The 22,868-nt window shown below is 38.8% G+C and overlaps 3 protein-coding genes and 1 long non-coding RNA gene across 11 annotated transcripts in view; 2 read left to right on the top strand and 2 right to left on the bottom strand.

The window, feature by feature from the left end:
* Window positions 1–218: 218 nt before the first annotated feature.
* LOC106949842 (epididymal secretory protein E1) lies at window positions 219–2,885 on the bottom strand. 3 transcript variants are annotated; one of them, XM_015036381.1, is made up of 5 exons: window positions 2,777–2,885; window positions 2,456–2,547; window positions 1,125–1,232; window positions 845–1,017; window positions 219–691 (listed from the first exon to the last, which is right to left on the bottom strand). In XM_015036381.1, exons 2-5 carry the CDS (start codon window positions 2,535–2,537, stop codon window positions 605–607), a joined length of 450 nt encoding a protein of 149 aa, XP_014891867.1. In that variant the 5' UTR covers window positions 2,538–2,547; window positions 2,777–2,885; the 3' UTR covers window positions 219–604. The 3 variants fall into 3 exon arrangements, with proteins under 3 accessions (XP_014891867.1, XP_014891868.1, XP_014891866.1); XM_015036382.1 differs by having other exon boundaries at window positions 2,638–2,815; XM_015036380.1 differs by having other exon boundaries at window positions 2,456–2,549; window positions 2,644–2,815.
* LOC106949843 (uncharacterized) lies at window positions 635–22,679 on the top strand. Its single transcript, XR_001425468.1, has 3 exons — window positions 635–715; window positions 9,242–9,246; window positions 22,669–22,679. It is a non-coding gene; the product is annotated as an uncharacterized LOC106949843 (long non-coding RNA).
* isca2 (iron-sulfur cluster assembly 2) lies at window positions 3,504–5,505 on the top strand. Its single transcript, XM_015036379.1, has 4 exons — window positions 3,504–3,615; window positions 3,856–4,033; window positions 4,300–4,415; window positions 4,518–5,505. The coding sequence occupies exons 1-4, from the start codon at window positions 3,554–3,556 to the stop codon at window positions 4,690–4,692; spliced, it is 531 nt and encodes a 176-aa protein (XP_014891865.1). The 5' UTR covers window positions 3,504–3,553; the 3' UTR covers window positions 4,693–5,505.
* Window positions 6,702–22,868, bottom strand: part of eml5 (EMAP like 5) — a 44,002-nt gene continuing 27,835 nt past the window's right edge. For 3 of the 6 annotated variants that reach the window (XM_015036372.1, XM_015036373.1, XM_015036374.1), the window contains 25 exons: window positions 22,326–22,453; window positions 20,945–21,086; window positions 20,697–20,849; window positions 18,968–19,099; window positions 18,783–18,871; window positions 17,496–17,672; window positions 15,923–16,124; window positions 15,712–15,838; window positions 15,511–15,525; window positions 13,943–13,951; window positions 13,349–13,427; window positions 12,998–13,127; window positions 12,810–12,908; window positions 12,017–12,037; window positions 11,639–11,812; window positions 10,933–11,141; window positions 10,586–10,743; window positions 9,591–9,705; window positions 9,327–9,515; window positions 9,054–9,226; window positions 8,817–8,979; window positions 8,629–8,732; window positions 8,341–8,494; window positions 7,853–7,953; window positions 6,702–7,033 (listed from right to left, as the gene is read on the bottom strand). In XM_015036372.1, coding sequence (XP_014891858.1) covers window positions 6,997–7,033; window positions 7,853–7,953; window positions 8,341–8,494; window positions 8,629–8,732; window positions 8,817–8,979; window positions 9,054–9,226; window positions 9,327–9,515; window positions 9,591–9,705; window positions 10,586–10,743; window positions 10,933–11,141; window positions 11,639–11,812; window positions 12,017–12,037; window positions 12,810–12,908; window positions 12,998–13,127; window positions 13,349–13,427; window positions 13,943–13,951; window positions 15,511–15,525; window positions 15,712–15,838; window positions 15,923–16,124; window positions 17,496–17,672; window positions 18,783–18,871; window positions 18,968–19,099; window positions 20,697–20,849; window positions 20,945–21,086; window positions 22,326–22,453 — 3,080 coding nt within the window. In that variant the 3' untranslated portion in view covers window positions 6,702–6,996. Of the gene's footprint in view, window positions 7,034–7,852; window positions 7,954–8,340; window positions 8,495–8,628; window positions 8,733–8,816; window positions 8,980–9,053; window positions 9,227–9,326; window positions 9,516–9,590; window positions 9,706–10,585; window positions 10,744–10,932; window positions 11,142–11,638; window positions 11,813–12,016; window positions 12,038–12,809; window positions 12,909–12,997; window positions 13,128–13,348; window positions 13,428–13,942; window positions 13,952–15,510; window positions 15,526–15,711; window positions 15,839–15,922; window positions 16,125–17,495; window positions 17,673–18,782; window positions 18,872–18,967; window positions 19,100–20,696; window positions 20,850–20,944; window positions 21,087–22,325; window positions 22,454–22,868 lie in introns of those variants that run through there. The other 3 variants (XM_015036376.1, XM_015036377.1, XM_015036378.1) reach the window with 2 other exon arrangements.

The following is a 22,868-nucleotide window of genomic DNA, read 5'->3' as shown; positions in this document are numbered from 1 at the left end:
CAGTCACTTCTTGAGGCTTACTGTTCTTGTTCAGTGAACCAAGAATCATCTATTGGACATTTGCAAAAATCTGTAGACTTCTCTGTGGTTGTATAGACCAGATTATGAATTTCACTGATCTATTGAAGGTTTCTGAGAAATTATTTTCATTAGCTTTAAGCCATCAACATTTCAAAACAAGGCAGAGTATCTCAAACAAAAATAAATAACTCAGGTTATTACTAGAGATAGATTTCTTTATTTGCACTTTGGTTGCATATTTCCTGGCCAATTCAACAGATTTTCAAGCAGGTCAGTATGGGATATTACAAAATATCAATAAAGAAAGTTTTCAGACTACATAGCAGCCAGTAAACATTTGCACAGTGGTGGAATGTGGTTCATCTTCAGACACCATTTTAAATTCTTCACTCTTAAAATTGAATATTAGGCAGTTAACACATAATGAGTGGCATTATTGTAGATTTAATGTGTGCAGAGAGTTGTGAAATGAGCAGAGAGAAAACAAATTTGAACATGATGAAATCTTACAAGAAGTAGTTGTTACTCAAAGCTGAATCCCTTTTTAAGAAAAGCTCGTCTGAGGTTCTTCTATTAGGCCGTCTCAGTTCACAATCTGAACTGGGAATTTGATGCAGAACAGATCTTTGTTGCCGTTATCTGTCAGTTCCCACTCCACAACGCATTTTATCTAGGAATCCAGAAGAGAGTCACGGTGACCAAAGTGCATCATGTCATCAGTCGGAAGAAATGGGGGAGGAAGGAGGGAGAACTTCATCCACCCCCATCAGACTAAAAATAAACTACAAAACATAATGTCTGAAGAGCTGAGAATCATACTTACTGAAGGATACTCAGTCTTTACTGGTAATGAAGCCTGGTAGTTGTAGGTCTCCCCAGTCTTGATGGGACACTGGATTCCAGACCTGCAGCCATCCGGCACAGGGATGGAAAACGGGATCGGGATTCCTCCAACAATACCGTGAACCACAGCGGTGCTCTTGTCACTATCCACATCTTCAGGAGGATGGATTAAAAACACACATTTAGGTTGAACTGTTGGGCAGGTGAAAGCATTTCAAAGAAAAGTTAAAAAAAAACAAACAAAAAAAAACAAAACATACTGCTAGTGAAGGTGACGTTGACAGTGTAGGAGTTTCCTTTGTGAAGCTGACATGGCTGATTAGGACAAGGGTTGATGTCCACACCAATCACTTTGCCTGAAGTGGAGCCTGGAAACAAACATGGAAAGAAAAAAAAAACACTGTCTTTGTCTGGTGATGAGAAATCAAATATCTTACAATATCAATAATCATTTGTTGCCAAGAACAGATATGGTGGGAGTGGCTCTACCCCAAATAGGTCAGAGTAATATGAAGTTGCTTCAACAATTAAGTGCATCTTTCAAAAGAATTAAGCCAAAAAAACAGGCTGCTTAGCTAAAATGATTTCAAATGCAAAGAGTCAGCAAAGGGGCATTAGGTTACAATTTGCCCAACAGATGACCAAAGGAAAAACTCTGCAACATTTGATCATATGTGGAGTGTAAGATTGCCCTTTGTGCATCTAGGCAACCCAAATACACAGTCTTTGCAATAGACAGTAAAACATGGTGGTTTAAGCAGATAAACTTGGTCTGTCCCAAAAGTGACAAATTCTTTAACATGTCTTCATGTTAATAATACAAACATCCAATACAAAAGAAAAGACACCAAGCACCAATAATACCCTTGTTCATACAAAGGGGTAATGCAACCATCATAATATAGAGATGCTAAATATTCAATGCTATGGTCTTACTTATCACATAACGGGGATCATGAAACTACTTGAATATGTCTATGTACTTTCAAGAAGTCATGTTGCCTTAAGCTGAAGAGAAAAGGTCTTAAACAAGTGTTCAAACAAGAAAATTACCCTAAAAGAAACTAAAACGGCAAGCATACATCATTTCAGTGATTCACAGGAAAGCTTAATTTTTAAGCATTTTTTGAAGAAAATACAATTAAACTCCAGCCAGCTACTGATAAGATCACTGGTCTATAGGCAGTGTAGGTGTAGAGAAATTTGGGAACTGTTCATCTATGCAAACCTTGTCATTTCCACAAAATAAAGTTAAAAATTGGATTCATTCAAAAATGAGTTGGTGATTTAATCAAAATGTCCTAGTTCAATCAGGTAAGGGGTTTCAGGATTAATTATTAACATTCAGGTTTCACAATGTTTTTAGACCCATTCCTGTTGGAACCTGGTTAAAAAAAAACCCTCAGCACCTACATTTAAGTCTCAATAAATTTAGAAGGCATTTCAATTTAAAATTGCATTTAAGCCGCTATATTTCCTCGTTCAAAGCGTTTTTACACGTTTTATTTTTTAATTCTTCCTCGTATTTAACCAGGAAGAATGACGAATCGACAGTAAGAGAAGGAAATGTCTAAAGTGAAGTGAAACTCACCGCAATCAATGTACTTGACCGGCTGCGCCCAGGTGAGTCCAATCAAGCAAAACAACGCAATTAAACCAGTTCGAACATCCATGTTTTTGACCCTGAAACAGAGAAACACCAATTATTAAAAACTGTTCAACCAACTTTTATTTCGCTAATTTAAAAAGATATGTGACGGAATTTCGTCGCACCAACTAAAAAAGTTCACAAAAAAGCGATACTTCTTAACTTCTTGGCAGTAAAGAAACACGAACAAGACGAGTCTTCTGTACGAGTTTGGTATCTACTGCAGTCATTAGTTTTAAACAACTCCAAATAAACACAATGTACCTTAAACAGACTCCCTCCACGTCCACAGTGAAACCCGAATCACGGGATTCTCGTCACGCCTTTGCCTTTTCTCTTGATTCTTCTTCTCTGCGCAAATTCAAAGCAGCTGCAGTCTGTCAATACTGCCATCTACCGGATTGACCACGGATCCAAAGCTCCTCAAATCCTTCCTCTGATGTTGACATTTTCTGAAGAATAATGAAACACATCTACAGTTGTCTGTCCAGCTTGTATATATGTCTGACAAAATTATGTTTAAGAATCCAAATAGTCGTAATTGCATGTGGAAAAACGAACATCGTTAAATAAGGAAGAAGAGTGATGTAAATAAATCTGCTGAGGAGAGGCTGATTTTAACCTAATGGATGGTGCCTTAAGATAGAATGGCTTCAAAGATTTATAAACATTTTAATCTTCCTTCTGAAGTTTTTTTTAGAGAGGTTGGTGGGTATTATTACAAATTATCTGTCAATTATTTAAATGTATTTTATCGCGTAATTGGTGAAAATGTATATATTTATAATTTGCTTTATTTTGAGTATAATCAATGTTCTATTTCAGTTGTTAAAGTTTTATAAAAAGAAAAAAGAAAAAAAGAAAAACACACGGCTACGTGTGTTACGTCCAAGGTGTATTTTATGGGCAGATTATTTAACCAATCACATAGCAGAACAACTGAAAAATGGGCGTGTTCATCAGACTGACAGATATTTCAACCAATTAACAGTCCGCTCTCTGCGTGTTGCTGCTACGTGAAATTTATGGACGTTATGGAAGATGTCTGTGTTTAAAGGAGCAATGATAACTGCGTCAAAGTCAAGAATAATAATCCTTGCGAGGTAATGTTAACTTTTACACATATAGTAAACATATTTATAACTCTCTCTTGGTAAACGAAATATCTTAAATTCATGTTTGAGAGCTTAAATGTGGCTGTCAGTTGGTATTTATCTTCGTTAGCCAGCTAGCCCCCAGCTCAACTGTTACGTTACACTACGCTTTATAGTTAGCTCAGGTGCTAGTAGCTTTAAGAAGAACTTTAGGAGGCTTCATATGAACATAATCTCCTTGTTTTTTAGGGCATCTACTCTCCTAAACAACCTCGGCGTTAGGCAGGAGCTTTACCGGCTTCCTGAAAGCTCCCAGCCGCTTTACATAGCGGGGCAGCGGTGCTTTAGCAACGCCTCCATCCGGAAGAAGTCTGGGGAGCCGAGTCCATCAGAAGATAAGGTTCACCTCACAGAGTCATGTGTGAAGGTACGAGTCTGAGGTTCTTCTGGGACAAAAAAGTACCTGAACATAATCCAGTGAATTCCAGTCTTAAATATTTTAAAGTATTTCAAGTGTAAATTGAAAAGATTACAGCCACTCTGTAAAAGTGCCATCAATTTTAATCGGAGAAAGAAGGAAACTGTGTGTAGACTTTTTTTTTAATCCACTGTAACTGATTAAAGTGCTTTGAAACCTAAATGTTAAAATAATTGTGTGTTATTCATAATCTCAAATACTCTGTTTCTGTTCAGAGGCTATCAGAAATCATGGAGAAGGGTGAGTACCTGAGAATACAAGTGGAGGGAGGTGGTTGCTCTGGATTCCAGTATAAGTTTTCTGTAGATCGCAACAAGAATGAAGAGGACAGGTAAACTTTCCCATGCAACTGGCTCTCAAAATAATCTTATGTAAGTGATGTTCTTATCATTTCTTCTAATCCACTCCTGGATTCCTTCTGCTCTACTTTCAGAGTTTTTGAGCAGGGGGGAGTGGGCATCATCGTTGACCAGGAGAGTCTGGAGTTTGTGAAGGGATCCACTGTGGATTTCAGTCAGGAGTTGATCCGCTCCACCTTCCAGGTCTTGAAGAACCCCCAGGCAGATCATGGCTGCTCCTGTGGCAGCTCGTTTTCTGTGAAAGTATGATTGATGCTTCAGCACTGTGTAATACTTTAGTTCAGTAGTTTATTAGGTGGATATCTAGAACAAAATGATCATGATAAACGAGGAGAGACTAAAGTGTCAGAAAGAAAACTTTAACTTGTGGGGGGGGGGGGGAATCAGCATTTTTTTTTCCAATGGTGACACTGTTTGTCAGACGGGAAGCTGTATCATCATTTACAACTCATTTCATTATGCAGTTCTGTTGCAAATATGCTACTTTGTGTCAGTCAAAGAGAGGGTCAGTGGGTAGTGATGATGGAATGTGTTAAATTTCCCTCAACAGATCTTACTGTTACATTACCACTGTGTCTCTCTACCAAAAGGCTACTAAAATTTTATCAGATTTTTATCGTAAAATGGTATCGCCTAGGAAAGCAACAGAGGCGCAAGGTCATTTTCAGGTGCAGACAGATTAACAGAAAGCTGTTTGTTTGTAATCTAAGGTGGATTATGCACTTTAGTTTCATTAGCTTTAATAGTTGATGCAAATACTACATGTTCACCTAATAATCTAGCAAGTAAAGGTATTATATTTAGCCAGAATCAGTTCACTTTAAGCAACTCTGAAGCTGAATGATTTGCCAACTTTGGTGTTTTTTTTCTTTGATTTTGTGAAAACGAGGTAAAGTTAATGAGATGTATTCTTTATTCAGTGTGCGTTTTGAAGACATGTACAAGCAACTGATGTTTTCCAACAGAACAAAACTCTTCAGTGTAAATGATGTAAATAAGTTATAACTATCAGTTTAATTTATGAAGTTTGAGCTGGAATAAATGAGTGTACCTATTAAATGCGATTGTATTGTCATAAATCTAAAAAGTTATATCAAGGTTTAAATTTAATGTCAGATGAATGACTTCAGGATAATTTTTAGGGGAGAAATTGTTTTGTAATACTCGCAGAAACCTTTAAAGTTTTGAGATGGTCTGCATAAAAAAAAAAATTTGCAAGACTAAAAAGTAGCTTTTAAAATGGGGGAAAAAAATAGTCCCTTGTTAGCAAAAAATAAAAATCCTAGAAAATTTTTTCATGATACAACCACAAACGTAAATGTATTTATTTGATAAACTAACATATTGTGGTGCAAAATTGCAAAGTGGGTGGAGAAGTCATCTTGAAAAAAATATGCTTGAAAAAAAATTTTAGTTTTTTTTTTTTTTTTTATTAAAGTGGAGTTTAAGAAACACTTCACAAAAATATACAAAAAGAATATTTACAAATGATATATATACAATGTTGAAATGTAAATCAAAATATGCAGCAACATTTGTTTAGTAGTTAGTATTTAAATACGAGGAAATAATTTTGCACTTTTTATATTCAACTCTGATAAACATTCCATTTCCACAATAAATGTTATTACACAAAACATTAGTTACTCTCCATAAAAGTCACACTGTTCATATTCATGAAAACGCAACAATAATATAGCAGCACACCAAATAAAGTGACAGCAAAAAACTGCAACAGTGCATCAAGAGGTCAATATACAGCAATTTGTTTTTTCTGTTTATTTTCTGAGGAATTTGGTTGGGACAGATTGTCTTCCTGTAAGCCATGCACACCCATAAACCACAAAACAGATCCTCTAACAAATATTACGTCATGAGGGGAACACTGCCGAGGGGAGGTCAGGTCAGAGGTCAACCAGTCAACAACACGACCACATAACTCATAAATGATCCACCAGGGCAACACAGTGACCAGGTCAGGTATACAGTGCATAGTATGCTTTGGCATGCTGACATCCAGAACATAACAGTGGATGTTACATTCAGGAGGAAGGCCACAAGATTTAGAATAACCAGTAAAAAAAAAATCCAACAAAACAAATGAGTTCATGATCCAAAAGATACAAAAACAAACCCCAAAAACCTCACAGACACTCAGATTAAGGCTAATTCATTAATGCTACATGTTTTAAAAAATGGCATTATCAGAAACACAACTTTATAGGCCTATCGAGTGTAGAGATGTACGCAGATAGCTCTTTTTTTTTTTCCAAAAATAATTCACCATTGAATGATATGCACACATTAGGTTCTTTTTTTATAGTTATTATGTGATATACAAGAGTCTGTATGCTCTCCACCTGTTATCATATTCACCACTGAAATGAAAATGAGTTCAGTACACATGCATGCACCAAGGTTTGAGGCAGTAAGTCGGATCACGACTTTAAACTCATCAAGCTGCCGCGTCTGTCCTCCACGTCTCTTTTTTTTTTTTTTCTTTCCATGATGGCGGATGCTGATGCTCCTCTGATGCAGGACGTGGTGGGATTCTCAGTGAGGGGCGTGAACACACCTCCACACAAAGAGGCTGCAAATTACAGAAGAGAAGTTAAGAATGAATGAAATGCAAATGTATCTCTATCATTTGAATCTTGACCACCACAAAGATCGATGTATTTTAATGGGGTTTTATGTGGAAAACCAACACAAAGTAGTGCTTAATTATGCAAATAGAAGGAAAAGGATTCATAATCTGAAAAGTGTGGCTGTGTATTCAGACTTCCTTTACTCTGATCTATCTAGCACAATGTAAGAAGCACTCAGATAAGGCTAAATTTAAACATTTCAACTTAAATGCAAAACAGTATGTGTAGAGGATTTGCATGGTGGTGGCAGCATCATCCTGTGGGGATGCTTTTCTTCTACAGGGAAGTCAGATGGCGCTAACTACAGGACAATTCGGGAAGAAAAACTTGAGAATGAGGTGGAGATTCATTTTCCAGCAAGACAGCAACCTCTAAAATACAGCTAGAGCTACAATGAAATGGTTTTGTTCAAGGAATATGCACGGGTTAGAATGGTCCAGTTAAAGTCCAGACCTTAATCCGGTCAATAAGTTGTGGAAAAACTTGAAAAGCTAATGCTTTCTATCCAATATGTCTGAGCCTGAGATATTTTGCAAAGAAAAAGGGTAAAAAACAATTACAGTCGAAAGAAGTGCAAAAGCTGTCAAAACAAATCCATAAAAACTTGGTTCTTCCAAATACTGACTCAGAAGAACAGAACACATAGGAAAGACACAGTTTTCAGAATTTTATTTGAAAGAAACGTGATATTTTTCATCCCAATTTACAATTATACTTTGTGTTGATGAATCCCATAAAATCCCTTGTCAAGCCTCACTTACCTCCTGTCGTCTCCGCCAGCACTGACGACGAAGCGATCTCCGTTTGTGAAGCGAACATTTGTCAGATGAGCAGAATGGCCTAGGAAGCGTTTGTGTTTGGCCTAAAAGAAAATTGTTTTTTTTCCTGTGTTAATACAGACTCAGTTAGCATATCACGGTCATCTATGAACTAACCCTGACATGAAGCTTAAAGCTGCTTTTTATGCTAAAAGGAATCACATTAACACTGGACCAAGCATGTCCTTATTCATAAAGTAGATACTAACAAGCATCACTCAAAACTAAAATAACAAAATGACAACCTATTGCTCTATATCAGCTGTGCATAGAGCATCTATTATAATTTTTGTTCACGAACAACCATAGATCACAACCACTAGGGGGCAATAAAGACCCCAAAGTTAATCTCTACTGTTCAAAATTATGCCCTCTTCATTATAAGATCAATGCAACAAAGTAAAGACAGAATAATATAAAACTATACTTACAAACTTCTCCGGAGAGGGAAAGTCAAACAGCTTTACCATCCCAAAATCATCTCCAGTCACAATGTTAAGGCCCGAATGGGACACGCAAGCGCAGGTCACATCCGCTTTGTCAGCATTACGGGACCAGATTCCTACCACTTCGTCTCCAAGGACACTGTAAAAACATGTTATTTTCTCACTCCAGCATTAACAAAGGAAATATATAGGCACAACCACAAACTTAAATTTAATTAATCCCACTAAAATAGGCTGAAATCTGTGTTTGTAAGCTGATAAAATGTTTCTTGCCTTGTCCAAGTGGCCCAGGTAATCCTGTCAATTTGAATTTGTTCTGTGATCTGCCTCCCAGATGGCACCTCGTACACGAGCCGCTTGTAAGCACCTGTGGATATCTGTGTAGCAGCAATGAGATTTAGAACTAAAATACACTTGTTACTATCTCTTCCGCTGCTGAGCTGCTTAAACAAAGTCCGTACCTGTATGTAGGAGCTGTCAGCAGATAAATCCATCTGCATGACGAAGCTGGGGATGTCCCTGCAGCAGTTGATGCGGTTCAGCTGTGGGCCGAGCGTCAGGTCATAAAAATCGACGGCGCACTCGGTGGAGCCGACAGCCAAGAAGCGAGAATTTGGGCTGAACCTGCAGCAAAAATGTGCTCTTAAGTCTTTAGTTTTAAATTACAGCAGTTTCACCGCACAGTCCACCATCATTACCTGATATCTTGTATAGGGGAGCGTCTGTCTCTTTTCTTGCCCCAGATTTTCAGCGAGGCAACCAGCAGGATGATGAATTCTCCGTTCTTCATGCCGATGGCCACCATGTCGCCCTCAGGACTGTAGCTGATGGTGTGCGCCGGATGGCCCAAGTTCACCTTATTCAGCATCTTCTGTTTTCCCACAAGGCAACGTGAAAACACAGACGGCTCAGCGATTTCCAGACTAACATCCATGGGAAAGTCAGAGAGACGAGCTGGGAGTCAGTCTGACCTTTTCTGGGATGTCCCACAGGCGAACGGTGCCGTCCTCAGCGGCAGAAAGAAAAACGTCTCGGGAAGGATGAGTGCCCAAACCCCATATTGGGCCGTCCATGTGTCCGTTCACCAGAATGTTACACGCTGCGTTTTTCTCTCCCACTTCTATGATCTCAGCGTTCCTGGTGCCCACCAGGATTTTACCCTGCAACAACAAGCAAAGATTACCAGAAAGCAGAGGGTGACATTAAAATAACTGGATTATCTTTATCCGTGGTACCTTTCCTCTGCAGACAGAACGAACGCAGTCTATGATCTGTCCGGTTTCTAGCCGAAAGGCTCTGCAGCGTTTCAGCTCCTGGTCCCAGAGCTTCAGAGCACCTCCTTCCTTTGATCTGGAGAACAATTGCTGAAACCATCAGCTGATCAATATACCAAGGGATACATTTTTAACTCACTGAAATATGCAGCCTTGGGGGAAAAAGACATTTTCAAACTTTCAACTCATTCATGGTAAAAACTAAGTGATTCAGCAGTTAACATAAATTACTAGAAGTAGTGGTCTTGTTTCTGTCTTTCATATTGCTTTGGATGAATTTTGCCATTTCATCCTTTCAAGGTCCCAACAAAATAATTCAGCCAAGCTGATGTCTGGAGTTTAACGGATCACCATCATGCTCTCAGTATTGTCTTTTTCAGCCATTTTGCTGTAGATTTGCTGATTTCTTTCGGATCCCAAGTTGAACCAAGTTTCCCTCTAGGTTACTTTGGCACACAGAGGAGATGCTCAACTCAGTGGATGTAATTTGCCTTGGTCCAAATCACAACTCCTCCAGCACCATGTTTAACAGATATTTACACTAGAAGCTAGACAGAAATACTTGGTGAAATGAAGTTACTGGAGTTTTTATTGTTTCTTTGAGTATTGCATAGTCTGATGTTGGGGTAAATTTTCTCAGATGTTCACTATTGGGAAGCCTGGCTGCTTCATTAAATGTTCTTCACTTCAAATTAATGATCTTTAAATACTGAAAATAATAAAAAAACGGTCCTACGATCCTTTCATGTTTGGATGGGGAGCAATTATTTTTTCCCGATAAGGCCGTTATGGTCATTTCTCCTTGTTGTGGGTCAGACTGTGAAGGAAACAATTTGTTTGCCCTCTTAAATATCTATGCAAGTAGCAAGAGAGTCCTTTTTTTATCCCATGACTGTGCTGAATGTGATGAAAGTAATCTTTTTACCACGACTTTCAGTGAACACAGAAGCACTTACGGTCTTTCTTTGCCTCCCGTGACGATGAGGCCGTCTCTCAGAGTGGTGTACATAGTGAACACGGGGCCCGTGTGAGCTTTGGCCACTATTCTTACCAAAATGTGTTCCTTCCACACACACACATCCCCACTTATGGTACCTGTAAATGTCAAGTTATTCTGAAAAGAAAACAAATCTGCACTAATCTAGTGGCCTAAGAGAGCAGAGCAAGCAATGCAAAACAGTTCACAGCATGATTAAGCAGAGCTTTACATATTTAAGAGACAAAAGGTTTACAGAGTTAGATAAAAAAACAACAACAAACAATTAGGCACAATCAGATGCTAAAGATGCTAATAGTTACTTACAGCTCCAAATGCTACAGACAGCATGGTTTGCATTCGGGCGTCCTCGATGGAGCTCAGGACGCCTTTCTTGCTGAGCAAAGCTCGACCCGCTAACGTCCAGAATCGGACATGTTTGATCCCCACCGACACAAAGTGTGTGTCCGAGTCGGGCCGAAACTCTGCCACAAAGATCCTCTGCGTGTGACCGACCCGACTGGCCACTTTGGCACCTGAGGTAACCAGAGGAGTGGAGCAGAAGAATTACGTCAAAGTTAGTCTTGATCTGATTTGTTCCTTATGTAGCCTTTTAATCAAAATGTTTTGACTGAAGCATTGCATTTTTGGAAAATTATTTCCTCTGGTTTTGGATGCTGTTGGTTTTCTTACTTTAGCTCAACTTCCAGAGGAGCAAAAGGGATTCAATGCATGGTAAAAGAGCTGAGAAAGAAGGAGGAATTCAAACTATTTTCATATACCCTACTCCAACATCTGTCTACCCCAGACAGAGGGCAGCAAAAGCAACTGAGGTGGATTAGCAGTGCTTTTCGATGACTGATGGTGTCATTTCGATGTACAGTCTCATCTCTGCTCCAGAGTAGCAGAGATACGAGTTACGACGACATTTAATTTACCTTTGGCATACATAAAGCATTTCTAAGCATCAATTAAATTGAATTGAAATCCAGAGTAAATATGAAAATCTGAGGAGATTCTCCTCCTGGATTACCTTCCTGCCACTTCCAGATGGTGACGGTGTGTTCAGGGTCGAGTCCCACAGACAGCAGGAGTCGCCCCGTGGCGCTGAAGCTGACCGAGCAGACGCTGCCGGAGTGGAAACAACGCAGCACCGACAGCGTCTGCTTGGTCATGGCGTCCCACACATGAATGGAAGGAGACGTGGCTTAGGAGAAGACATAAACAGATTAGATTAGATTATCTTTTACGTCTGTGACTTTAAATGACTTTTTTATTACTTAACACATACTACATGATTGTAGTTTCATTTGTGTATTGACTTCAAAAACTATTGATAGCAGTAATCTAACTTTCTAAAGTATTTTCTCCAGTCTTCAACACTTTCTTATGAATTTTGGAAATGTCTTACCTGACATGTCACCAGTATCACCTGTAAAATAGAAAATATGATTTATTTAAAATATTACACTTTTTTCTGAAAGTAGCTTTTGGAAATAAACTTTCTGAAATCTAAACGTTATTTCAGATTTGAGAAGTTTACAGCTTTTACATCTTTCCTGTCAGTTTTTTTTATGATATAAGGTGCTTTGCAAAAGTATACTACCCTTGAATATTTTCACAATTTGTCACTTTACAACCACAAACTGTGTTTTATCAAAATTTTTATGTAACAAATGAATGAAACAGCACATAACTATGACTGGAAGAAAAAGGGTACATAGTTATTTTTTTGCTGTGTTCCTTGGTTTTCATGATGCTGTTTGTTTACTAATAATCTTTATAAAACCTCTGAAGGTTTTCACAGAAATGCTGGATTTACACTGTTATTAAAAAACACAGAGATTGACTCCAAATAACTAATTAGGTGACTACTGAATGCATTCATTTGCACTAGATATTATTTAGGGCTGTCAGGGAAAAGGAGGTTGAAAAATTTTATTTGTAACATATTTTAAACCATTTATAATTTGTCATTCATTTCATAATTTGCAGACCTGCACACTTATTTAATAAAAATAATCTACTTCAATTGCTTATTTTAGTTGCTTTGACACTGCTGTGTAAATTTCTGTGTATTCTACTTTGCACATTTGTAACTCCGATTATCATAAATTGTTGAATTGTTTAATCAGGTATCAGCTGTGCAAATAATCTTCACATTTAATGCAAAATCACAAGAGGCCGACTTCTCACAAACATACCTACTTGTCCAGTTGCCACCACATTCGGGAACTTGGGGTGTTGATTGATTGTCAGGCACAAAATGTCATCACTGTGTTCAACATAGAAACTTTGGCAAGCTGTCAGAAAATACAGAAAAAAACGAAAAAAAAAATGTAATTGTGTCTGTCAGTTAGTTAATAATCATATTGTCTAACAAACTATTTACAGGTGGTCAGGTTGAGCACGATGCCGACTGAGGCCGTGTGGTAGATGATGTCCGCCCCCTCGTTCAGGTAGTGCACGTTGTTGCGGCAGTCATTGCCACGGTAACCGAACACCAGCTCCAGGACCAAGTCCTGTGGGAGAGAGGAAGTCAGTCAGAGAGTCAGAAAGGTTAACTCCATGACAACAGCGATGCCCAGAGCCAGATGACGGCACAAATGATTCAATTACAGCATCGTCACAGCTTCCCAAGGAGCGAGCTGCATCTGACACATTAGCTCTGCAGTAAGCTTCCCTCTGCTGACATACAGTTCATCATGTTGGCCATGTTTGGTGAGGATGAGGAGAAGTTTACCTCGATGGGTCTTTTCTTCTTGCCCACGTTGTTGGTCTGCAACTTCTCAGGCTGTGGCAGCGCTCTGCTGACAGGAGGCCTGAAACAGACAGCTGGGATGAGCGAAATCCTGCAGCTCATGATGGCAATAATGAGGATCATAATGATGGCCGTTACATTACACAATATGGGTGCAAAAAAAAAGTATTCCCTTCGCCTTCGGCAACATGTTTTAAGCTAACCAACAGTAATTTTGAGAAACAGTAAAAAAATATGATGCCCATCTTTAAAGACACTTTGAAAATAAAACATATATGAAGACCACAAGAGATGATTCAATGTTAACTAAAGTGGAGTCAAACAATATGATCTAACGTTTTATGAGAAAGTTGCACAGACATGCAGGGTGAAGCATTCAGCGGCAGAGGTGCTTAGACTAAACTAATAAGCAATAAAAAGAAGGTCTAAAAGTCTGATTAGCATTAAAGTTGATCGAAGTAAAAGAAAATGTAATTTTCAAATATTTATTTCAGTTTAACAAAGCTGAAACATAACACTTTTTGCTCCTCCACATTCTACTCACATTTTAGAAATCTACAAGAAAAAGATAATTACCTCGACCCTCTTCATGGCAGCAAAAAGAAGGAAGAAAACAAGAAAAAAATATTACCCACTGCATTTATCCAACACAGCCTCAGTATATTTCTGATTAATGTGGGCCAGAAGATGCTGCATGGAAAGCTGGCATCATCGAAGAGGAAATGTGAAAATCAATCAGAAACAGGCGGAAGACAAGGTTTCCGCAGAGCACGATAGATACTGTAAGATGACTAATGCGTGCAACACAGAAACAGGCATTCTTCAAAAAGACTTAAAGAATGACAGATTGAGATTTATAAATAGTTAATATGTCCTTTAATATTAAATGTGCAGTTAAAATGTAACTCCTCTGAGTCGGAGAATAAAAATCCACCTTAAATTCAAGCTATTTAATTAACTGCATGTTTAAATGTTTTGAACTGAAATTTAAAGAGCATCGTTTTAAATGCCAGTTGTATTCTTTAGCCTATTAGGTCCTGCTAAACAGGCCCGTCAAAACGCACAACACTGGATTTCAGTGTCTGCATCCACTGCAAAATATTCAGATTCCCTTCAACAATCTCACTTTTTGTCTTGTTATGACCAGATTGAATGGTACTTTATGACAGACTAACACAAATGGTGCACAGAGAAAGGGAAAAAAATGGTTTTCCATATTCTAAGTAAAAATCTATAACGTGTGGCAAGCATTTGTATTAACATCCTCTTTACTCTAGTATCATTAAAAAAAGTCCACCAAATCAAATTCAAAAAGAAGAAACCTAATGGATAAAATGAGTCCACTTCTGTGTAATTTATATAAATTCAGCTGTTCTATGGAAAGCTTCAGAGGTTATTAGTGAATAAACAACATTATGAAGACTATATGAAGATGTTATGAAGAGAGAAGGTTGTGGAGTTTTTAAGGCAGGGTTAGGCTGTAAATCAATTATATTCCAGGATTTGAACATATAAATCCAGTATAATCCTGAAATAAAACTAGTTAGAGGATGGAGAAGACCTGAGACTTTCCAGCAGCAAAACAACAAACAACTAATGCAACAGTTAAGTATGAAGCAACGTGTTAATGTGTTTAAAAAAAAAAAGAAAATCAATGACAAGACCTGAAAATGCATGTTCACAAAGAATCTCCATCATTTTTTTTATTTTATGTAATTTTATGTTTTTGTGTGGAAAAGAAAGATCCTGCCTGATGTTGCTTCTACTTCACAATATATATTTTTTTATTAATTTACTTTCCAAACCAACAGTAAATACATTGAATACTGTGACCGTAAACTGACAAAATGTTAAGAAATTTCAAGCAGTTTAAAAAAAACCCTTTGTAAGCCACTGTGGATCCACCTTAACTAGAATCGATCCAGTTTGCTGAGCTAATATTTAAAGAGCATGAATTCAAGCTTCAGTGGGTAACTTTAGCCGAATGCCTCCTGGCACCCGAACACATCTAAACTGCTTCTTTGTTTAAACTGAAAGGTGACTATGTAATTTCACCTACAAGAGTTACAAACATGTTTTCACTGGCTTTTTGTTTGTTCTTTCCCATTGCAGTCCCTCAGAATCAGCACATTACCAGCACTTACCTGACCACTCCTTGCCTTCATGTGGAAGAAAAAAGTGTAGCAGGAAAATCAGAGACGGACAGCCATTAAAGGAGAGCAGAAAAGGCAGAGTTAATTAAAAGAAGAGAATTTACACAAAGGAAAAGAAACGCTTGAAAAGGGCAGAGTACAGACAGAGAAGAGCAAATGAGAAAACTCCATCACAGTTTGGATAAAAAATACCTTTCATCAATAGAGGGCTCCTTCATCTGCAGGTGGGGCTTCACCCCTGTCATTGGTCGCATGTTGGTAGATAAGGCCTTGATGGTGTAGTTGATCTCATTCTCTCTAGTCACATCGCTGTCGTAGCCTAATGAAACAAAAAAAAAATGCAATCTTTAATGTAACGGCAGCGTCTGAATGTTTAAACCCGAAACAGGAGAGTGTTTCTTGCCTCCGTCGTCCTCGCTTTCGATGTCCGATTCCTCGCTGTCACAGAGTTTGAATTCCCGCAGGCCCCCGGGCTCGTGGGCCCAGATCATGAGGCAGGTGTCACCCCCACCGACTGTCACCAACAGGCTGTCGTCATGGGTCCATCGCACATTGGTGACATGTGTGCTATGTGCCACATAGCGTTTAAACTTTGCATATTTCCCCTGGAGGGAAAAGCGACATCTTTCCAACACTTGTGACATTAACACAACATTAGCATAATATCTGGATGAATCCAAAAGCTTTTGTTCAAGTCAGAAGGTGTTGAAAGAAAACAGCATTGTGTGATTTTTTTTTTTTTGTTCTATTTTTATGTTGATTTGGTATTTGTTTTGGGTCATTAGCCTGTTGAAAGACACTGTAATAACCCATTTAATTTACAAGCAAATGGTACCAGATTTTATTTTATTTTTTTAATGTCCTGGTATGTATTCCAAAGGGAGAGGTACTCAAACAAGTTTCCAGGGATCTTCAGAGGAGAAACGGCCCACATCATCACAAATACTGTACTTAACAGTGAGTTTTATTTCACACCAACCCAACATGGAGTGTTTGTTGATGAATAGTTAAATCTTCGCCCCTTTCCCCCTCATTGTTAACACTTTAAACTATACATCTAAGAAGTTGGGTCTTCCCAGTGTTACAGTGTGTAAAAATGAAGAAGGCTAAGAGTTATGGTTCTTTAGGCCTTACAAACTATTCAGAGCTAAATTTGAAAATGAACAGATAACTGCAGAGCTTGCAGTACTTTAATGTCTATCATACTCAGTATCAGCTTTATTCACCAAGACTGTGTGCACAGACAGGGAATTGGACTTCAGACAAATGCACAGACAAAATAAATATGCAAACTTTAGAGGGAATAAGACAAGATAAAAGTAAAAATATGCACATATTTGCAGTCATATTTTATATTTATAAAGAAAGAAAAACAGAAGATGTAAGAAAATCAAACATCCCTTTTTCAGGGGAAATAAACCGTCTCTCTGGCAGTTTTTTTTTCCTTTTGCCAACAGCACTCTGTAGCACCAACCTGAAGATGAAAATCTGTTTGTGTCCAGCATGAGTGCGGTCTGCAGTGATGTTAGCTGCCCTTTCCCTGACCCTATACATGCTCAAATCCTGGATTGAGTAAAGGTCTAGTGTTCCAGTAAATGAATCAGCCCATATTATTTATTAATTAGAATTTTTTTTTTATAGCAACCCGGTTTACCTGCAGCCATACTAAGTATAATTATGTTCAAGTATCATTATGTTCAAGTATCATTATGTTCAAGCATAGTTGTTGAAAAATAAGGTGTCTTATTTTTCAACAACTATACTTTGCTACAAGCAACATTTTCCGTTAATAATCTGGCAATACACTGTCAAAAATGTATATACAATTTCAAATGTAGAAGTAGATTTGTTTTTAGCCAGGTTGTATTTAGTATTACACTTTTGCTTTGTAATAATCATTGAACGACAATTATCCATGAAGCAAGGTAGGGTGCCAATAAGTTTGGAGGGCAATGTGATTATAAGCTGTGTTTTACCTTGACAGGGTATCTGAAAAGCTTGATGTATCCCAAGTCATCTCCCGTTGCTAGCACCCTCCTGTCGTTGCTAAGGCAGGCGGCGGTCACCTCTGCGACCTCACTGATCACAGGCCAGACGCCTTCAACAGACGGCCCCAGGACACACGTCCACGTGCTCCAGTCGATTTTCTCCACCTGAAACACGTCAGTAGAGATTTAATCAGAGTCAGACAAACAACATCCAGAGTCAAGCCGATAATAATAATAATAATAATAATATCAAAGCTGTGTTAGCTTAATAATTTAAATTCTAAGGAAGATGTGAGTAAAAACAGTTTTCATACTCTGAGATAAAAAATTCTTTAATCGGAATCTGAAGGTAAATAATTGCAATATTCTGCAAAAAAAAAAAATATATATATATATATACCTTAAACTCTTACATTACAGCTACAATACTTCAGAGAACAGATGTGTTTACTGAGATTACACACAACTGGACTCTAAAAATTTTACCAGGGGGAAAACTGTGGGTGGCTGAATAAAAATGCATGGCAAATATTTCAGATTTTCATTCATATTTTCATTTTTAAAAATGTGAAAAATACGTATGATTTTCCTTCTAGGTCTTCTATATAAATGTGTGTTGCTTTGTGTCATTCTATCACAAATTTTCAGTAAAACAGAAATAAGATTTATGGTGACAATGTCATAAAATGTGCAAAAATTCAACATTTGCCTTGGATGTTTTAAATCAGTCACCACTACATATAATACACATTCATTGGATTAACCTGACTTTACATAAACAATACCAACACCTAAACTGGTGGAGGTTATACACCTCTGGGTGTTTTCAAACTAATATAACCACATATATTATAATGAGTTGGTAAAGTTATATTGTTTATTTGAGTAGCGAGCAGAAAAACCGACCCCATCTGATCACGTCTGCAGGAGACTAATGTAATGAATGTGAGGAGAAGATAGATGCCTAAGAAGGATGTGTCATTCTCCACTGAGACTCGACCTTACAGCATTTATCATCACTGACACTTATTTTGTAAATGCGCCCCTCCACTGCGCGCCTCGCAAGGTGCCTGAATGTCACGACGCATTAACGCAAGACCACAAACACTATCCCACTTCCATGGCCCAAATTAGAACGATACTGGTGAAAAATGGGCCGTGTTAATGCTTCACTGCCCTTCGCCTAGTCTCGTCTGATCCCGAGGGGGAAAACGCGGGCTGGAGGCGCCACAGCCACGGCTGATCCTGCGTCTATTCTCCCCCCGCCCTGCTTACCTCAGACGCAGGGATGGTCTGCCTTTTGCCACGAGGAGCTTCGAAAAAGAACTGCTCTTTAGCTGCCGTGTTGACCTGGAGGAGTTTTCCTGTGAACAAGAGCATCCAGAGACACTTTAATTTTATTTACACCTATTTCAGAGGCAAAGCAGTAAAAACATTTTTGCCTTAAGAGTCCTGTTTACCTCTTTTGTCCCAGTCCAGATGGGTGATGTAACTGAGGCATCCTTTGCACACTCCCACCCGTTTACTGCTCATTACATTGTAAATATCCACAAAACTGTCTCCTGAGGCGACTGCGAGGTACTTCCCGGCTCCTGAGCCAATAAAAAAATAAACCTATTAATTATTTTTGCAAAGATTTCCTGAAAGAAAATATATTTTTGCATGTTCTTCAAATACAAAATGGTATTTTTTATACTTATAAACGCAGAGAAATCGCACATACTTTGTAGCAATCAGCAGGCTACTGGCATAACTCTGGCTGGGTTTTTATTGGACCTCTCTGCTTGACAGCATTGGCAGAGTTCATTTAAACTGGTTGGTTTCATAGATTTTTATTAAGGCTGAGGTCAGAGTCATTGTAGCAGCTTATTGTTAACCTACTTTATCTATTCCTAAAAAGCAGCTTTGATCTGCTTTGGATCTGAGCTGCTCTTTCACATCCTAAACACTTTCCTATGAACAATTTGAGTCAGCAGGTTTTCATTTTATTATTATAAGAAAGTTTCTTGGTTTAACAAGACACTTTTTAATTTTAAGGACAAACTTGCTCATAACAAGAGAGCTCAGTATGTAACTTTTATAAGATTGTTTTTCTGTTGTTGAAACTGTCATTATGTTGTGACAGTATAATATGAGACAGATAATCTGTGAAAAAAAGATCAAGCTTCTCTGCCTTCTCCCAGTACTACCTAGAAACAACCAATCAGAGCCAGAAGGAGGGTCTTAAATATGTCAATCACCTCTCTGTGTGGCGCTGCTCATCCCCCCCCCACCTTCTCTTCTTTCTCTCTGCTATGCTGCAACCAGCACAGACTAGTTAGCATGGCTACTGCTGTCTGTGGGTAAACAGTTTGTTCCTCTGCCGTCAGCGCATTTAGCAGCGAGTACATGAGATTGACTGGCAGTGCTAAGACACTCCTCTTGACTGTAATTGGTTGTTTTTGATTGGGAGCAATGCATTACTTCAGACAATCTTTTCACAGATTATCAGTCTCGTGGCATAAAATCACGACATGACAGCAGTTTTAACAAATATGTCAAAAACATTCTTTAAAAAGTTGCATACTGCATCTTTAGACGCTTACAATGTACCTAATTCTTGTTATATAATTATGCCACCCTTGAAAAAGAGCAGGTCAAATGGATCATTATAACCCCAAATTGTTCTGACCACAACTGTAACTTTAAATGCTAAAGTGGAAATTTTAGACCCTTTGTCAAATTTTAGCCTTGGCCAGACAGCTGTGTGTACTTTAACTAAAATAATTATCATTTTAACAGTACTAAAAGCCCATTTTGTATCCCGAGACTTCAACTGACAGCTGTGTCAGGAATCCATGGATGCTGCGTGAAGAAACAGGATCTCTTTGAAGATTAAGTGTCCAGACGAAGGAGAGTTTAGTTTCTTGCTCTCACTTTGTCAACCCCCACTGTTTCTCATTCCCCTCTCACTGCTTCTCTGTCTGGCCTTGTTACAGAAAGCTATTAATTTGGGTCAGGCCTGCAGCGGTCTGTTCCCCCCTGACTCACAGCGGGAGGGGAAAATCATGTATACCTGCTGATATGCAGCCCAGCCTCCTACCCGCCGTAAACCCAGCTGCTCTGAAGGGCACGGGGATTTAAGAGCTCTATTTACATTGGGAGGAGTTTTTTTCGCCCACTAAGGAAATGCGTAGGTGAACCGCCAACCTGGAGAGAATCTGATATCGGAGATGATGTCCTTGCGGTGGTGGAAGGACACCAGGTCCTCCAGGGTGTCTGCGTTCACAATGAGGAAACTGCCGTCATTCAGGCCCACCGCTAAGGCTTTCCCATCTGGGGAGAAGCAGCAGCAGCGGCCGCCTGTGGAGGACAGGTTGTCTGTTAAAGCCCTGAAACCAGCACACTCGCTGTCAGGAAAATACATTCATCCTGTGGTGTTTTTAAATGTGACAAACCTTTCCTGAGTTTGCGCACAGCCAGCATGCAGTGGCTGGGCGAGAGGTCCCATATGCGCAGGGTTTTGTCATCGCTGACCGTGGCACAGAGAGGGAGGTGGGGATGAGTGGCCAGGCCCCACACCTCACCCTCCATGTGACCCTGCAGACACATCCCAGAGGATAAATATTTAATCCAGGAACAGGTGATGAGGAAAAACAGGGTGCTAAAAGGCTAGAAGCAGCGATCGGCAGCACACAATGTAACCTTTAACTTACTGCACCGTCTTCACAGCAAGGTCTATCACTTACATTCTGATTCAACTAGCTCGCCTGTTACCTAGAGACCAGATTCAGGAGCAAATTCAATTTCTTGTCTCGCATGAATCGATCCCATCTGTTGAAATCTGCATCAGCAGGGCAAGAGCATTTATTCTCTTTGTCCCAAAATCAAAAAGACTGTGGATTGGAGGACACTCCAGGATCACTTAACCAAATTAACAATTTCTTTATTGATTGGCACTAATTCATCCGCATTATTGCCTCTGAATCTCTAGAGATTAGTTTGCACCATTATTATCCAGCTGAAAGCCACACAACAGATGAATGCACAAGCATGCTTTTTTAACTCCCAGGTAAATTGTCAGTGACAATATTTAGTCATTTGGTTTCTGGTACACTTAAAAAATCAAAGTCTGATGTAACCTTCAGTAACAGTGTCTCACAAAATTATTCACCCCTCTTAAACTTTTTCACATGTCACATTTCAACCACGAATTTTAGGGTTTTTTGTTGGGATTTAGCAAAATATAGCAAAAGGTTAAATATTCAGCTGTAAATAAAAGCCAGAGAGAAGACTTTGGTTTTTAGGTTTTAAAATGATCAACAATCTGCATGACTCTAATGTTCAAAGGCCCTTTGTTCCACAGGTTTAAAAGGAATGGTCAGGGCATCCAACTCCAGAACACAAAATGATGAGTCCACAGTATTCAAACGGTGTCAAAGGCAGACTCTTGCTTAAAAGAGAAGCATTTTAGATTTTTGGGGGATTTGTGGAGGGTACAACTAATGATCGTCAACATTTTCTTCCTTTGTACTGTGGATCTCTGGAGCTTTAAACTTTTAAACAACTTTATCTCTGACCTTTCTGGTCTTTACTGAACTGCAAACAGGACCGCTCTGGCTTTCATTTGTGAATGCCTCTGCAGCTTCTTCCCTTTAAAAACCGTACATTCCTTTCTTTATACTAAACAAGTACACTTTTTTTCCTGCTGGTGTGTTTTGTAAAATCCTAAGAAATACACAGAAGTTTGCCTTTGTAATGTGATCAAATGTAAAAAAGTTCAAGGAGTATGATACATACTTTCGAATGTTGCATGGTGTATTTTTTTTGTTCTCCCACCTGGACAATGAGAGTGATGGGACCACTCTTGTCCACTTCCAAGATCTCGCCGTTCTTGGTCCCAACCAGGATGTGGCCGTGGCCGAGAGATATGGCACGTATGGAGGGGTTGTCCTCCAGCAGAAGCCCTGCAGAGGGAATGATGTATACAATAAAGTCTTAAAGCAAAACTGCAATATGTAACACCTCGAATGATTGCAAAGGTGAACTAATATAACTTCTTCAACAGTTAACTATAGGCCTATGGGCTATACATAACATGCTCATTACGTTTTTATACAAAATCATTGTTAGATAAAGAGATTCAAGTCTGGTCAGTTCAGCCTACTTTGATCTCATTCAGAAAGAGCTGTTTTAGAGCTTCTTTTCACCTTAAATCCAAATAAGCTGCTGCTGGCCACATCACTCCAACTCAATGTTTACACTCACATGTGAAAATGGCTGCAAACAGATGTGAAATTATACAACTGTACATCTTTGAAAAGTAGAAGTAGAGCCTCCTGTACAATCAGCAAGAATGCAGCAAGTGGTTTATGGAAGGGC

The sequence above is a fragment of the Poecilia latipinna genome, unplaced genomic scaffold (genome assembly GCF_001443285.1).
Source record: "Poecilia latipinna isolate Pla-1442-1.1 unplaced genomic scaffold, P_latipinna-1.0 Scaffold365, whole genome shotgun sequence".
Taxonomy (NCBI): domain Eukaryota; kingdom Metazoa; phylum Chordata; class Actinopteri; order Cyprinodontiformes; family Poeciliidae; genus Poecilia; species Poecilia latipinna.
Note: the sequence above shows the minus strand (reverse complement) of the source record. Positions and strands in the feature narration are given on the sequence as shown.